We start from the raw sequence: 18,082 nt of genomic DNA on the forward strand, positions 1-18,082 counted from the left end.
CCAGAAATAGACAATCATCCGCTCCAAGTGGGCTACATGAAGTTTAAAACATTATTTTTCTAGTTGCGGTGCTTGTGAACAGTCTTCACCTGTTGGTTAATTACCGCCATCTTGTGGTGAAAGGTTTAAAGTGCTGGTATGTAGCAGCATCAGTTGTTCCTGGGGCTTATTGTTGTTTGGTGATAACACAAAAGCCAAACCTATCTGAAACCAATCCTAACAAGGAAGCAATAAGGTAGATAATATTAATAACTGCTCAGAGTTGTTCCCTCCCGCGTCTGTGCTTCTTCAAAAGCGTGAGTCATAAAATAAGCCACGTTGTCATGCAAGTATAGACAACATTATCAGCATTTTTATGGTGGGCGGTTTGCTGCAATATGCTTCCATATTTAGCAATACTGATTATGAGTTGAAATTGTCACTGGCAACTAGTAGCCCAACTTTTCAGCTGAGTCACCATAAATAAGAAAACAATTGAAAAATGAAAATGCAGTTTGTATGTCTCTAGATGAGCAGGATAATAATAAGTAAATTTTATATATATATATATATATATATATGTATGTATGTGTGTGTGTGTGGGGGGGGGGGGTAAAATACAAAATACATAATAAATATATATGTAATTGGTAAATATCTCAATCAAGGAACAAGACATCTTTGATAATTTTATTACAGTTTCAATAATAGTTATGGACATGTAATAATCTCTTTACAATATAACATGATCAGAAGAACATGACATATCACTGAACAAAACCTCATAGTTAAAAATAAATATATATTATATGTATATAAATTCGAGAATGAGTAAACCAATACATGTTTTCAACTTGGATATAGTACTAACAAGTACTAATGTTGTGTCTGCATGCGTTATTATATGAATCATCCTCAGCCATGTTCTATCCAAACACACGAGGTTGGTTGCAATTACAAGTGGAGTTCATATAAAGAATGATATTGGGGCTACTAGACCGCTAAAGAAAGGCCTGACATATAGAAAACAAATGACTCAGGAAGCACTTTATAGAAAACACATTCACATACAAACAGTAAATCAATCTTCCAGATATTCCGGCTGTATATACAAATGGAACACAATCATACTTGATGACACACGCACCCACACACGCAGAGTTTGAGGAACAGATCATCATTTCCCGGGATCCAATCTTACATCGCTTCCTGAGGAAAACGTGAGTTTGTTCACACAAACCATTGGCAGGAATTAAGAGTTTTCAGCAGCAACAGTGAACTTTCCAGACGTTCAAAGTGTGACACATTTGGACATTTTTTTTCAAACTTAAAAAAAAAAAAAAAGACATAAAAATATATACTGTATATGACAATCTATACGGAAAATCCCAAATGTGCGTTTCCATTCCTTTTATTTCACTGAACTTTGATATAAATTGGCAACTCTCATTTATTTATTCAGGCAGTCAGAATTCTTCCAGTTTGATTGAATATTTAAGAAATGGCTCAGGTGTGTTCAACTACATGTTCTACTTTTTCTTTCAAAGCACTCAAAATGCATGTTGCAACAGTTTCCTCCATTTATTGACATGCCACTTTTCTTCAGACAGAACTTGCTACTGGAACGCTTAAGACACATTTGCTTAAATATGAAAAAAAAATAATAATAATACAGCAAGAATAAAAAAAAACATTTGCATTTATATGGCCCTTTCTTTTGACAAGTGTCTTTCACATTAAATATGGCTCACCGTCATTGTCATTTAAACACAGAGGTAATTAGATGCTGTACAAAATGAACCCCCCGCCTAACATATAGCACATTTTTACAGATTACAAAATAAATGCAGTATACTTTCATTAAAAATCACACATCATCACCATAATCATACAAGAATCTGTAGTACAGTATTTAATAATTATACTGTTGATCACCAGAAATGTGCTCTGGGAGAGTTATGAAACATTTTGGCATACTCATATGAAAATAGCATCATCACAGACAAGATACAATATTAGCGGAGAAATCAGAGCTGCTCAATGAAACAAACACAAATTAGGAAGTATTTCTTTTGGTTTAACATAAAAAAAAAGCCTGACAATTAAATTAAAAAAGAAAAAAAAAATCAGGTTATCATTTTGAATTCAGTTCTGACAACTGACTGTATGTTCATTACTGAAAACTTCAGTCTTGACACCTTTGAACAAACCACACTTTGCGTAACTTTTGATTGTTTTGTCGTCTACATCTTGCAGGGCCAAGTCAGGTAAATACAACACACAGCTGAGGTTACTATACATTGACATATGGCAATGCTCAACTCAGGGCAAATATGGGATTGTTTTATAAAATGACGTGAATTATGGGGTGTACAGTCTTCAGTGCAAATATAAAAGAACATAAAAGAAAAAAATACAAATTAAAACAAAACAACTGAATGTCATATATATATATATATATATATATATATATATATATATATATATATATATATATATATGTATATAAACTTTAAGACCAGTGGTCCTGTCCGTGAAGTTGCGTGAACAATCACGAGAGCTAACAGGGACAATAGCGTGCATGCGCATGACGTCATGCTCAGGGCAAAAGCTAAAGTTTCCGGCCCGAACCCTCCAAGTTTTTTTTTCCTTTTACAGAAAAATAGGGGCAACAGTCATCGTGCCACAGTCGTGCCTCCTGTCCATTATACAATTCTTTAAACAAGTGCGGGTGAAAAATATGGTTATTTTAACACTCAAATTTGAGTCTAATCTTACATCGTGCACCTTTTAATAATAAAAATACCCCCAAAATGTTCAGCTCGCGCCCTTTGCGGGCCCATATGCCCCCTCGAAAAAGTCACGACTCGCCACTGCAATTTGGAATATGTTAAAATCGGAATGGTGAAAATCGGTTGAATTATGTGAATGGAGTAATGTGTGAAGAGTCAGGTAGGAAATGGAGTAAGGTTTGAAGAATTACGTAGGGAATGTACTAATAATCACCCCTGTAGTGAAAGTTAAATGTTTTGAATATCACTTTGAAATGATGTAAATGTGAAATATTGAAACTGCCATTCATTGTTAATGGGGGAAAATAGGGTGAAGAGTCAGGAAATGTGGGGAAGGCCTGAATGTTTGGAATAAGAAAAATGGAAGCAAGAATGCCGTGAATATTCGTAATATGTTAATTAGAATGACAAGAGCGGGATGAATTATGTGGAAGTAGATAGATGGCGAAAGTATTTAAAAAACAAAAAAACAGTACTGACATGTAGGAGATGAGTGTTGAGTGCAATATTGGTTCCTAGTTTGGCACATTATGAGACTCTCCAAACAAGAAAACTAAAAGTTTATACTGGGATTGATTACAAATTTTGTCCTGATTACAACATATAGTAATAGAAAATAATTGAATGAGAAATTAAAAAAGAAAAAGAAAAGAAATCACACTTGAAGCCTTGGAGTGTTCGCATTCTTATGGTTTGGATAGGCTATATATTAATAAACTGCTGCCTGCATACTTGACAACTGACAGTAAACTGTAAACAATATGTAATGTTGTGTATGCTGTCGGTACTGGACTGCTCGCTATGTCCTCATAGCCTTGTCTGCGCCTCAGGGATGTAGATCTCAATGCTGTCAGCGCTCTCCGTGGCAGAGTTTTGCCGCACAGACGCAGCTCTCTTGGCGGCCATCAGGCGCTTCCTGGCCTCCTGTCGCTGTTTCTCCGAACTCTCCAATGAGCGATCTCGGGCTAGAGGCGGGTGATGGAGTGGGGCTTTGGGTGGCTTTTTTGGTACTGGAGGTGGGAGCCGTCTCTCCTGGTGGGAGAGGGCGGTAGGGAGGGGAGGGAAGAACATTTCAAAGAAATACACATGCGCTGCCTGTGAAGGGTGCTGAGAACATACTAGTGCCATGGATTCGGATTTTGGGTTATCTCCTAATAGGTCACAATTGTTTCTTTTTGGGTTTTTCCCCCCAACACACAGTCATTGCATTTTAGAATCAGTTTTCACCTCCACATTTATTCATCTAAATAATGGCAGATAATGGTATGATACTAAATGAGAGTGGAGTTCTGCAACTATTGTTGGCAACCAGCAACCAAGCAAAGTTTGATGAAGCTATTTTTTTGTTTCTTTTTTATTCTCACATCTGACTGGTCAGGTTTCCTGACCATTGTACATTTAAACAAACAAACAAACAAACAAACAATACGAATAGCAATACAACAATGAGCCTTAATTATTACACAGTTGGTTTTAAAGTGATAGGAAACCTTGTGTGGCGCTTTTAAATAAAAAGTATCTGTATTGCTCTTAAATATTGATCTTAAACACTTTTTTTTTTTCCTGCTATACACATCTAATGTCAGCCATTGTTTCTCATTGTGGTAAAGTCCCACTGGTGGTACGTGGGCTCCCTCTAGTGGTACTAAAACTATGTTAGCCCAAATACAATTCACTTGTATTTCACTTTCTGGAACGATACATTTGCATGTAGAGGTGTTATTTTTGAAACTTTTACAAAGTACAATTTGTTAATTATGTGTGACACATTTTAATTGAAACATTATTTAAATACAGTTTTATTGAGCTATATTTAAAGTGCTGTGCATAATGTTAATGTCTTACAATAATTTTAAATATACATTTTAGGAATTGTTTTTGATTAACAGTTAAATCTACTATGCTACTATTTTTAACTTTGAACTGATTTCATGTTGTTTTAGGTCGGAACTTAAAGCAAAAATATTATTATGGCATCTGTTTATAAAAGAAGGTAGGAGCTTCACTGACTCATTTCACTGATTTAATTTACCCCGTCCAAATTTCTTGTAACATGACACTCCTTGATTTTCACTTATTTACTGCAGGGATTTTTTCCCCCCATATTGGGTCCAATTCACACTGAAATTTCTAAATATTATGGACATTTTCAGCTAACATTGCCCTTTTTAACTTTGTTCTCTTATTCTTTATGATAGACTATATAATACGAGTAGTAGCCTAAAAAAAAATTAAATGGAACGTAATATTGACATGATTTAAAATACATTGATTTACAAAAAAAAAAGGCAAAAAAAAGGCAAACCCTCCTGTTTTCATTGACCTTGACACTAACTGCCAAAACGCACATAACAGAACGCCACACATGGTGAGGCAGCGGTGGGTGTCAGAAGAAAGGAGGGAAAGGCAGAGAGAATTGTGGTTAGATGGATGGATGGACAGACATGATGGATCAAGGGAGGCCCAGAGAGGTTAAGGCCTTGTGGTGTTTCTTGTGGTGATTGATGCGTGGCTGTTTGCAAGCGCCTTCACTGTCAACACAAAGAAGCACAAGAAACAAAAAAGGGCCATGAGAGCAAATGAGGAAGCCATTCGAGTCAAAAGTGAGCACGATGAAAAGCCACATCATAACTGCTGAGAAGGAGCAACACATTAAACAAAAAGCAGAGATTGCAATGATGGCATTCAAGACCCTATATGCTTTTTGGTAATGAACTTCAAAAACATCATATAGCATATAGCCATGAATGGCAATTACATTAATCTTAATTGTCCATAATCCGCTCCAAATATTTTATGAATTCTTGTACTCAAGTAGGGAAAGTTTTGGCGTATTAGCTTAGCCTAGCTTGTACTACCAAATAATAATACTAGCAAAAATAAATAAAAATATAATACAACAATAAAATAATAATACTACCAAATCCAAAAAAATGGTCTCGATCAGTCACATTTCACACATTTGACTTTAACAAACTAATAATGAATATTATGTTACATCATCTTGTACCTGTATCAGACACTGCGTAGAAAAGGAAAAGAATATTTGCATGCATATTTGATACAAAATCAATATATTTCAGAAAGTAGCTACGGCTCGACTCAAAACACATAAAATGATAACCAACAGCTTGCAGACCAGTTATCATTGTGGATGATGAGTTTGGATGGTTCGTGGAGACGATAGCATGCCTACAGTATGTATGTTCATGCCGAGATGATTGCATTACTAGTAAACAATTAGTCATTAAATCTACTGTACTGTATTTTCTGATCAAATTGAGGGTTAGTAAACTTAATTTATATGCAACTCCTAACTTAAAGCAATTCGAAATTGAACAACAAAATAACATTTAAATAGTTCAACACAACTAATATTCAACTGTTCATTTGAATGTATAACGAAGTGTCAAATTTATTCCGTTCATCCATTCATTCATTAAAAATAGTACTTACTCGACAGAACACCCTCTTGTTTGTATCATTGTTGTTGCTGGCCAAGCCTTTTGAAAGATGCTCTACACATGTTAACTACAGTGGTGCCTTGAGTTACAAGTTTATTCATTATGTGACCTTGCTTGTAACTCTTGAAACACTCATTTCTCAAATCTTTCTTTCTTTCTTTCTTTTTCTTTCTTTCTTTCTTTCCAAAAGGAATTACCGCTCTATCATATTGTAATTAGTACAAATATAGAATTATAATGTAATAAAATTAAATGTAAAGAATTAAACAGTTTTTGCCATTTTTTGCTTCAATTCAACCGACATTGCGTGTGCTGCTACTTAGGTGTGAGTTGAGTTCATTGCCACCTAACAGCACTACTCGTATCTCAAGGTTTTGCTTGCAAGTCAAAGCAAAATATGATATTATTATTATTATTATTCTTATTATCATCATCATTATTATTATTATTATTATTAAAGGAAAATATGATACAGTGATACCTCGGTTTACGAACTTAATTGGTTCCCAGAGAGTGTGTGTAAACCGAAAAGATCTTCTTCCGAACATTTATTTCCCATAAGAAACCATTAAAATGAGAATAATCCGTTCCCAGGTCCCTATAAAACATAATTTTCTACTAAATAAGCCTTAAAACTACACAAAAATATACCTTATTTTTATTATTTATTTATTTATTTTTTTTATTGTATTGTACTTAAAGAAATAAATTGTACTGTATAATAAAGTCGTTTTATTTTACTTTGTGATGGTAGTTCTTAAGGATGGTAGCAATGGTAGACTTACTTCATTCGCGAGCGTTTCACCGCGTAGAGTGTTTATGGAACGGTTGTCGCTCATTCGCACTTTCGTGCTCACCGGAGCGGAGGAGGTGTGTCCCTTGGTGAACAAGGAAGTGGAGCACTTTAGCGAGTCAACAAAAAGTGAGCACCGCCAACTACTTTCACCTCTTTCCTGGGACTAAACAGCCGTGGCACGATTTTCTCCTTTTTTGAGGTACGTGATGGCACTTTCGCTTTTTTTAGTGGCGCGAACTCCATTGACTACAATGCAAACGCGCCGCCGAATCGCCGTCCCTCGCTGGTAAGCATTAGGCTTAACACTAGCCTGTGGTGGGGTCTTTTTCGGTCCCATAATAGCAAAAGTACACTCAAAATGTCTATCAAACACAAACCGCGTCCGCACTAAAAGAAAGGGGGTGACGAACTGGGACGCCGTGAGCGTGCGTCAGCTTCTCGTGGCCGCCACCGTGGTGCTGTTCGACCGCGTGGTTTGGTTCGTCCGCCGAAAACTAGTTCGTCAGCAGAGACAAAATTTTCGCGAATTTAATGTTCGTGAGGCGAAAAGTTCGTGAGCTGAAGCGTTCGTCAGCCGAGGTATCGCTGTATTATTATTATTATTATTATTATTATTATTATTATTATTATTATTATCAAAAAACCTACAAGCCAGGTCACCTGGATCTCAAAGCACCACTATATTATGCTATCATTATTATCATCAGGGCGGCACGGTGGCCGAGTGGTTAGCAGTTCTGAGGACTCCGGTTCGAGTCCAGGCTCCGGCCTTCCTGGGTGGAGTTTGCATGTTCTCCCCGTGCCCGCGTGGGTCTTCTCCGGGTACTCCGGTCTCCTCCCACATTCCAAAGACATGCATGGCAGGTTAATTGGGCGCTCCGAATTGTCCCTAGGTGTGCTTGTGAGTGTGGATGGTTGTTCGTCTGTGTGCCCTGCGATTGTCTGGCAACCAGTCCAGGGTGTCCCCCTGCCTACTGCAAAGAAGCCAGCTGAGATGGGCGCCAGCACCCCCCGCGACCCTTGTGAGGAATAAGCGGTCAAGAAAATGGATGGATGGATGGATATTATCATCAGCAGGAAACAATTCTGGGCCAAGCTCTTCACTCAGTTGACTAATTTCTTGGGTTTTCCTGCTAAGAATGTTTTCTTGAAATCTCACTCACACCATGAATGAATGATGTTGATGTTTGTTTTGTTTCCCAATGCACAGTAATCACCCATTATTTTCAGATATGGATATGAACCAAGCCCTGCTGCAAATTGTGAATAAACATGAGTAAATGACACCCCCTTTAAAAAGACTTATTGAATAGATTTGTTGTTACAGTCTTCCCTCGCTATAACGCGGTTCACTTTTCGCGGTCTCACTGTATCGCTGATTTTTTTTAAAGTGCAATTTTGCATATTTTTTACAGTAATATACCCGTTTTATAAAATTTATGAAGGTTTGAACATTGTCAATGTTTGAACAAGAGAGAAATGTGAGAACATGTAAATGCCTCAATGAGAAAAGTGTATAAATTGTGCGGTCGGGGATTTTAGAGCCTTAAAACATTTATAAGAGTTGTAAAACATAAAGCTAACTACTTCGCGGATTTCATTTGTTGCGGGTATTTTTTGGAACCTAACCCCAGCGGAAAACGAGGGAACACTGTATTGTTGAAATGTCACTCATGGCCCCGAATAGAAGCTGCCCAAGCACAATGCTTTTGCACCATGCCACATGCAATTGTCAGCCATTTTCTGTTCACGCATTGGAGGCTGACGACTTGAGCGTGGTGGTGCTTCAGCCTGCCCACCCAGATCCGTCAGGAAGAAGGCGGTGAGGGGGTCGAATTGCTTAATGCTTGCTTGATTGGGTGATAATGTTAATGGTAGTCAGCAGAAACAAACTGCTCATGAGTCAAAGCAGAGGCATAGTAGAACTGGATACACTACTATTAGACTCCCGTGACATATGGTAAATTTCTATACCTCTTTTCCACCTTACAAGGTGCTCAAAGTTTTACATTTTGACTACTCTGGCATCTACTGATGATGCAGCACCAGGTTCAATATCTTGCTCAATGGTACTTTGACACGGTCACAATGGTCTGGGATCAAACCCACAACCTCAGGGTTGCGAAACGACCACTCTACGACTAAGCCATGCTGCCCACATCTCATCAAGTGCCTATAGATGCCACAAGATGATGCCAAAGCACTACTTAAGGCTTTAGGGTTACTGTATCTTGTGGCATCTTAAGGCATTTCAAAAGGGCACAACAACAGCAAATTAACATTTTTCTAGTGAATAACACGATATGTTGCCCCTCAAATATCTGAGAATAGGTTAATTTGCCCGTAGCAAATTGTGAATAGATGGGGAACGCTGTAACCATTTAATTAGCTGCTGACATCAGATGCCTGGGACATGTGAATGGCTGCACAAGTCCTGCAGCAAGACTTTGAGTCAGACCCTGGAATCACTGGAATACAGTACTACACGATGAAGGTCAAACTCCAACACATACAGAACACAAAAGAACAAGGAAAGTCAGCTGCATTATGATAAAAACGTGTGACTTAGGCTACGTGCACACTGCAGAAAAATGCGACCCAGATCAGAGTTTTTTTGCCCAAATGCAACCTGTGTCTGACTTTTTTTTTAATGTCAGTCTGAATGGCTCAATTCCAATTTCTTCATATCCAACCTGGCTCACTTTCGTATTTGTCATGACTCAAGTCATGCAGGAGTAATGTTTGGGTCTTGTCTCATGTCTGGGGTCACGCCTGGGTTAAGTTTGAGTAGAGTTCGCCGTGCGCCAGAGTTCACGACCCATTACACCTCTGTTTTGGTACTGATGTAACAGCATCCTGTTTCAACTAGTTTTTGGCTATATGATGTCTGGCCTATATGATGTCAAGGATCTTTTATGCAATATGATGTTTGTTAATGTCAGGAACTATCTGTAATTATGGAGTCAACAGCCAATCAGAGAATTCTATGTCAGTACTAGTACTCACATAGCCACAACCAATGAGATTGATTGACTGTCTATTTAAGGGTCTGAGAATTGTGTGTGTTGTGCCGGATTATTGCTCAACTGTTCCTGTGTACAGCTCTCATATGTTCTGCTTCTCAATGTGAATAAATAGATAAAATCTTATTTGTGTCTGTATATGGGATCCTACCTTTCAGCGCACAATATTTGGTCCTAGATCGGATACATATCCAAATTTTTGCAATGTGACCTTGGTCTGAACAGCCAGGTCACATATATCCGACATCTACATCATCAAAATGTCCAATATGTGCTCCGCGCACCCGCATGGGGCATTACTTGGGAAACGTACGTGAATCGGCAAAATAGTTTCCAGTAACAGTTGTGTTGTGACTTTATATTTGACTTTAAATCCAACTTGAAAAATGAAGCAATAAGTTGACATTTGTGGTGGTGATATTAGTGATTTAGCCATGCAGACGACTCATTTATTACGTACGGCAATGAAGTGATGTCATTGTTAGGGGAGAAAAAAAAGGAGATGTCTCCGTGAGATGAGGCGCTCGAACAGGCTCGCCTCATTTTCACAAAATAATACCGTATTTTTTCGGATTATAAATCACAGTTTTTTTCATAGTTTGACCGGGGGTGCGACTTATACTCTGGTGCGACTTATGTGTGAAATTATTAACACATTATTATATCATTTCACATGTTGTTTTCACACTAAACCGCAAGAGGGCGCTCTAGGCCTGTGTTGATAATTTCAACATTGCCGGTAGAAGAGGAAGCGGCGCATCGTCTACCTCCCGAGTTGGGGGAGTTGTTTAAAAGTGACACCGAGGATGAAGATTTCATTGGATTTAGTGATTTGAAGTGAAACTGATAGTTTGGTAAACTTGTTAGCATGTTCTTTATGCTAGAGTTATATGAATAACTTGTAGTGATGGGAACATAATTCACTCACGGAATGTTGGGACGAAGGTAGAGTTCCGGGTGGGAAGGTTTTGTTATGTGGAAAAGGGGAGTTAGCCTGTTAGCTTCCAGCTGAGTGGGGAGTTGCTGTTAAGACCTCAGAAGCTGATGTTAATAAAACGCCAGCCTTTGGCTCCGTGCTTCAACACTCAGCCTCCGACTCCCGTCAGTGCTCGCTACAAACTCTTAATATGTTACATCGTTACTGATATTACCAGGCATGTCAGTCATGTAACGTTAGTATACCGTACACTTATTCAGCCTGTTGTTCTCTCTTTTATTTTAATTTTAAATTGCCTTTCAAGTTGACATGTATGTTTTTGGTGTTGGATTTTACCAAATAAATTTCCCCCAAAAATGCGACTTATACTCCAGTGTGACTTATATATGTTTTTTCCTTCTTAATTATGCATTTTTTGGCTGGTGCGATTTATAATCCGGAGCGACGTATAATCCGAAAAATACGGTACTTCTACCTCCTCCTGCATCACTCCTCTGTAGATCTGAGATGGTAAAAATATGAGCCCCAACAAGGGATTCATAAAAGTCCGTGGCCCTGACACACTGGACAATACGTATTTACTTCCGCAAACACAGCGTTGGGAGTGACGTTGAATCTTCTTCTGCGCATGGGGGTCACTTTGGGACACATACGTTCATCCAGCAGACAGACTGAGGTCGCAATTAATAGGCAATGTTAACGCTTACTCAAAAAAAATTGTATTTCACCCAAAAATTGGAATTGAGCATTAAGATCTGCAGTGTGAATGTAGCCTAAGCCACCAAAAACTTGATGATTCAGCACTGTGGAGTGACAAACAACTGGATCATGCAGCATTTGCCTATAGTGGGACTACAGTAAAGCATGTATGAAAAAAACAAAAATCACCTTGCTTACAGTGATCAATTGCTTGTAATATTAATTGTGTTGAACTATGAGCGCTGTAATATGACCGTTAATTTCTTGTCATCTTTGTAAAAGTAGCATTTTGCTGGCTCTTGTATTGGATCTCTTTAATTTTAAATGTGTAAGTAGTACTCATAATCTTTTTGCTGTTCGCTGTATTCCACATCTATTATTTCCATAGGCACTACTATAGACATGACACTATCTTGCCTGCCATGGGTGTGTTTGTGTACCTTTCTCTCTGGTGGGTCTAGAGGTCTCCAATTGTTGGCTCGGAGTTGGTGAAGCTCATCAAACTTGAGGCTAATGTTCTCAATGGACAACTGAAGCATGTCCCAAAAACCAGCCAGGTCAGAGGCTACAGGACGGGGGTGGGCATGGGGGTTCTAGGAAAGGTGGAGAAGGAGGACAAAGAGGAAAGTCTAAAAAGAGGAAGACCATAATGAGGACAAGTGGAGTAGAAAATGGACGGATGCAGAATGGATTCACACATTGGCGCTTGTCAATTTTCTCTATGTGCTCTCATTTTCTTTGACATTTTGTGTATACTCTGACGGCACTATATGCTTTAGAAAAATCCTGCTTTTCATTTCATTCAATGAGATTTGTGTGTGGTTTTGCTTTCTTTTAGATTTATCACATAATCTGGCACAAACAAGCAGGTATTTATGTGTGTACACCAAGAGCAGTGAGTAATTGTGTTTGAAGAATGAATAAAGATGATCACTCACCAAGTTCTCCTCACACAGTTCCCTGAACTGCTGAAACTTTTGGGACATCAACAGCTGAGCACTTCCTATGGCACTCCTCATCTTGCCCAGAACTCCAACCACAGAAACACAAGCATATACCATAAAACACAGAAACAATAGGAAATGGAAAACACTGTAATACAGCATTAAATATTGTATCTAACCAAATGAGCTTGAACTAATCAATACGTTAAATCGGCAAAAAGTAATCACACTTGACCCAAATGAGCCACAGAGTTGTTCATACAGCATGAGGTTGCTTAACTCATTTGCTCCCCAAAACGTATAAATACGTTCTATTTTAAGTATTACCATGCTCCCAAAGACGTATTTATCCATGTTTTATGTTTGTTTTTTGTATGCTAAAGCATACAGAAGGCTTTGATGCAGCCTCTGAACTGAAGAGAAATATTGGTATTTATTACAAAAATGGCAAGCAGGTGGCAGCAGAGTATAAGAGATCAACCAGGGCCATGTTGCAAAAGGCTCTTTTCCACACTGTTTTAGAAAGATTTGGGAATACTGATGAAACTTAGCTATATTCCAATGCTAACTGCTAAAATAGATAGAAATTATAGTTTTTTCCCCACGGTGAAAGAAGAGACTCTAATCTTTCTTTTGGTAGGTTCTATGTTTTTATAGCAATCAAACACAATATTCTGTGGGCCTTGCAAAATCAGTCAAAATCCAGTAAAATAGCCATGAGCGATGGAGGTTCATTCAGTGAAAATGCTGCGAGTGAATGTGTCCAGGACAAGACAAACTAGAACTTGCAATTCCATTTAGAAATTGCACACCGATGCTGATAAATGTTACCAACTTAAATGTCACAGAATGGATGAAATTAAGGAGGACAATCACACAGGAGATCTCCAGATGTACCGACAACACTCAAAAGGCTGGAAAATAGTATGACTCATATGTACAATCATACTTCATTTAAAAACAACACTGGCACAAAAAAATAACCATCCAGAGTTGAAAGACAACTCCTAGTGGACCCTTGCTATGCTATATATCTGTTCCAACAATTCTAAGGGGAGCCCTCATCGCTAAGTACTCACAAAATTTCATGCTACACAACATTTAGTGCTGCTGAGAGGTTCTCATTCAGAGCAAAATGATTTTAATCTTCCAAATCTGAATAATCTAAGTCTAGTAAAATAGTGCCGTTGAAGGAAAAGTACACAGGAACAAAAACAAAACATTGTGAAGACTTGAAAACACGTGTTGAGGGGGGATAGAGAGGAAGACGGTGTCCCCAGGAGAGCAGATTGGCTGACGCAGAAGGAGAAGAAACAAATAAGATCATGTAGAGAGACAGACATGATGAGCACATAGCAGCAGAGACAAGAAAACACCAGATATCCGAAAACCAAAACACTATATATATATATATTTTTTAAAATTCATATTTTCTCATTTCAAATCAAATCCAAATCCATCTGGTAGCAAGCCCCGCTAGTACGTAAGCACGGCAAAAAAAACAAATGAAAATGTCATTTATGAGTGTGCCTAATTATCTTCTTCATCAGAAATGCAGGGAAGACACAGTCCCTATCAAAGACATACCATCCTCTGGAAGGTCATTACGTTGTTGCTCCATCTCCATCTGTCGACACCAGCCCTCCATGCGGTCAGTCTCAGCCTGCAGCAGCTTTAGGAACCATCGGCCATCTCGCTGACATACTGTCCTCTGCACCGCCTGTCAGACATACAGCACATTTTCAGTGCCACAAGGAAACCTCAACTGGATATTTAACTCCCTCCCCAATTTTATATCTTAAAAGTACTAGTGGTATTCATATTCACTATGGATATCGGTGACTATTCAAGAGTTGAGTACTCGTACTAGTCTGAAAAGAGTGGTATCGATTATTATTATTTCCCACTTACATCTAAGATAGCTGAGCTGTTGAAGCTGACATCTGGTGGCTCATCACTGATACTATCTATCCAAGGGTCTGGAGGAGGAAGAATGGATGGATCGAAGCCCACATCCTCATACTCATCAGAGGCACAGGCGTGGTAGTGGTTCCCTGAGCCCTGGATGCTGACGGTTGAGGTGGCAGCATCGCGGGAGTATTGACGAGAAAGCATGCCAGATGACAGGACTTCGAAGTCCGTGTCAGAAGAGTCCAGAGGCGTGTCAAGCAGGCCCGGCATGTCCAGATCTGCCTAGTTGAGGCAAGCAAATCACAATTGCATTCATTGTATGCGGCGGAGGATTTATTATGTTCGACACAGTATTCAAGATATACTTAGGTTATTAGAACTGATGTTGTGTTTTTTAGTGTTGACATCTTTGTCAATTTGTCGTCACCGGGACTAATGGTTGGGGTTAGTATTAGGCTTTCAGTGAGGTTGCAGGCCTACACGTTATATCTTTACATGAGACACTAATGGTTGAGGTTAGGAAGTGGCTCAGGTTGTAGTATGATTTATGTTACAAAACACATTGTCAACTCGAAATAATTACCCAGCCTGATAACTCAGTAAGATAGACATGACCCGGGTTCGAATCCTACTCACTATGCTTATGGTTCACTTTACTAGTTTTTTACCCCACTATTTACATGGTCAATAGGGGTCGCTAAACTACAATGTGTAACACTTGGTCGTAATTTGGCACATTTCAAAATGACCTATGTAGGTCATATCATATTAATTGGAGGAATGTCTCTCCAGTGTGTCTTTCTGCTTAAGAATGTGCACATTGACATTGTGTAGAAAGAAAGGCCAAATATCTGCAAAAAAAACTAAGCTAAAAGTGATTAGGATTGAATGACAGATTTTTACTTTTAATCCAATTCATCACATAATGTAAATAGATTTTGGTGGAAATATTCGTTTTTGCATAAGTATACCATTAGTTTCCAACTTTTATTTAATACAATGCACTTTTTTTTCTAACAACTCATGGCACATCACCAAACAAACATGTCACAAAGGCTATACAGTATATAGAGTATCTTGAAATAAGTCAAGTCAAGTTTATTGCTATAGCCCTTAATCACACAAAGGTCTCAAACGGCTTCACATGCCCACAGTTGACAAATACCAACGACAACCCCTGATCAAACCACAAAAGGGCAAGGAAAAAGTCAAAAAAAAAAAAAAAAAAAAACATCAGGGGGGAAAAAAAGAAAAAAAAAGAAGAAGCCTTGAGAAGGGACCACAGATGTGGTAATCCCCCTTCCTGGATGACCAGGCTGCAATGGATGCCGAAATAAGGATCTCACATGAGTCTACGTCTACTACCCAATTTTCTGGGCCTTTTCAGCTAGATACAAAGCTGACATATTCACATTAATTGAAGAAGATTACTGTATACATAAATAATGACATTCAGAACAATTAAGTGAAATTGGATAATTTTCCACAGCACACCTGATCTCTCACAACCCACTCACTAATTTGCCAGATTACAGTGCTTGACAATCACTTCAATATACAGCAGGACCACTGTAATCATCTGAAATTAGCCAATTTCACTTATTTCGTCCAACAATTCTTTGTTTACTCTAAATATTACAGTATCTGTGCTCAAATAATGAAGTTAGCAACATTTAGTAATAGGTAAAAACATAAAATTAACATGTATCCAACATTTGTGATGTTGATGTTTGATGGTGTGCCATGAGTTCTCTTTGTAATGGAAACAAAAAGTGCTTGTCTTAATAAAGGTTGGGAGACATTGTCCAATATTAAAATTTGACATGTTTACACTTTTCTGGATTGTGCTACAAGGGCTCAAAACATCCAGACCTCAGCTGACCATGAAAAACATGTAGTGTAGTTTTTCTAAGAGTCCACATTGCATTGCTCTGTGAAAACACAAAGTGCCTTTTATGTATTAATTATTAATTAGTGAGCTAAATCCATAAAACATTCTCCTCAGGATATGAAATATACATATTAGAGCACAAAAGGTTAAAAGCTTGTCACACCAAGTTGGATTGAGTTGTGAAGTTTAACATATTTAAAAATAAAAATAAAAAATAAGAACAACGGCAAAGGTGTTTCAAAAAGAATGTTACACAATGCAAATAAGAACAATGCAATTCGCCACTATGGGGTTACCAGTTTAACATCCTTTCAAACGGCTGTTTTGATTTAGAAAAAAATATAAACTGGGTGTCACTTAAGTAGTTTCTTAAGATGAAATACAAGAGGTTCTACTTTTCGATGAGACAGGGCTTTGCCATCATCTTGTAGCATCTGAGGCCATCTGAGAATTAGTCCAAAAAAAAAAGCGAATAGGCAAGTTTGAGTAGAGTTCCGCACAATAAATCTGCATAGTTGAATTTGCAAGTCGCAAACCATGAATAGGCAACTGATGTCCAGCCACACGAGTCATGATGAAATATTGAAGTGTGATGAGTGTATCTTACTTGTACTGCTGCTGTCACACTGTTGGAGCGTTGGAAGCGACGATACCTGACCAACGGACAAAAACAAACAGCATTCATTCAATCTCTAGTTTAATTAATATTGATAATTAAAATTAAAAATTCAAAGTAATAATAATAAATTAATAATTAATTAATAAGTTTAATTCAATCTCATTTCTTATGCAGGGGTACTACTCATAAAAAGGTAGGGATATTTTGCTTTCCAGTGAAAATGAAAATGCACTTCATCCTTTTCAAGTGAAGCTAATTAAAATTTTCGAATGCACATGACCAACTGTTTAAAAAGTCAATACTTTTTGCATAACACAATGTTCTCGAACAATGAGCTGAAAATTCAGCAAGTGTTTGATTCAACCTAAATATTTCCAAGGATGTCCACTTCTATGCCTTTCTGTGATACCTCCAGTCGCTCTAACTCTTTTTTTTTTTTTTTTTTTTCAACCAATTGATGACAATAATGCTAACCTCAGTGGCCAGACAGGCCACTTCCTCTGAGAGCATCCTGTTTGGAACTTTGCCCTCTGACGTCATGTCAATATGTGACCAGCCTAATGAAGAGGATGGTTCAACCAGGTAATGTATTCATTGATTCATAGCTAAAACACATGTTGCAAATTAGCGGTTCAGCTTCTCGTTAGAGGACATAAAGATGTGCAAAAACAACGGCCAGCTGGACATGGACAGAAGGTGTTCACCTGTAGAGGTTATAGTGAATTTTAGGTTAATCTTTAAAATTCACCTGAAAGCTGAATACCCCTAACTTTTTGTGAGCAGTGTTTATGAATTCAATATAATGTTATCTATTCTACAGGAAACGGGGGGTGGGGGGTTCAGGACAAAATCACCACCACACGATAAGAGAAGCCCAGATCTGTAATTTGAGAAGTAGTTTGTTTGTTTAAATCATGTATTTAAAAAGTGAATTTTCCTGAGTGAAATCGGCAGACTGGGCCTTTAAATACTGTCTACAAAAAATATTGCAGTATTGTTCACTAGTAATATTTAACAATTTGTAAAA

General features: G+C 38.0%; 1 protein-coding gene across 7 annotated transcripts in view; it reads right to left on the bottom strand.

The window, feature by feature from the left end:
- Window positions 1-2,468: 2,468 nt before the first annotated feature.
- The window catches only part of dlgap1a (discs, large (Drosophila) homolog-associated protein 1a), a 98,238-nt gene continuing 82,624 nt past the window's right edge, over window positions 2,469-18,082 (bottom strand). For 6 of the 7 annotated variants that reach the window (XM_077536057.1, XM_077536091.1, XM_077536073.1 and 3 more), the window contains exons 10-15: window positions 17,044-17,089; window positions 14,546-14,827; window positions 14,222-14,354; window positions 12,629-12,720; window positions 12,131-12,283; window positions 2,469-3,803 (exon numbers count right to left, since the gene is read on the bottom strand). In XM_077536057.1, the coding sequence (XP_077392183.1) occupies window positions 3,579-3,803; window positions 12,131-12,283; window positions 12,629-12,720; window positions 14,222-14,354; window positions 14,546-14,827; window positions 17,044-17,089 (931 nt within the window). In that variant the 3' untranslated portion in view covers window positions 2,469-3,578. Of the gene's footprint in view, window positions 3,804-3,900; window positions 5,303-12,130; window positions 12,284-12,628; window positions 12,721-14,221; window positions 14,355-14,545; window positions 14,828-17,043; window positions 17,090-18,082 lie in introns of those variants that run through there. The other variant, XM_077536082.1, reaches the window with a different exon arrangement.

Source organism: Festucalex cinctus, chromosome 1 (assembly GCF_051991245.1).
Source record: "Festucalex cinctus isolate MCC-2025b chromosome 1, RoL_Fcin_1.0, whole genome shotgun sequence".
In the NCBI taxonomy this organism is placed as follows: domain Eukaryota; kingdom Metazoa; phylum Chordata; class Actinopteri; order Syngnathiformes; family Syngnathidae; genus Festucalex; species Festucalex cinctus.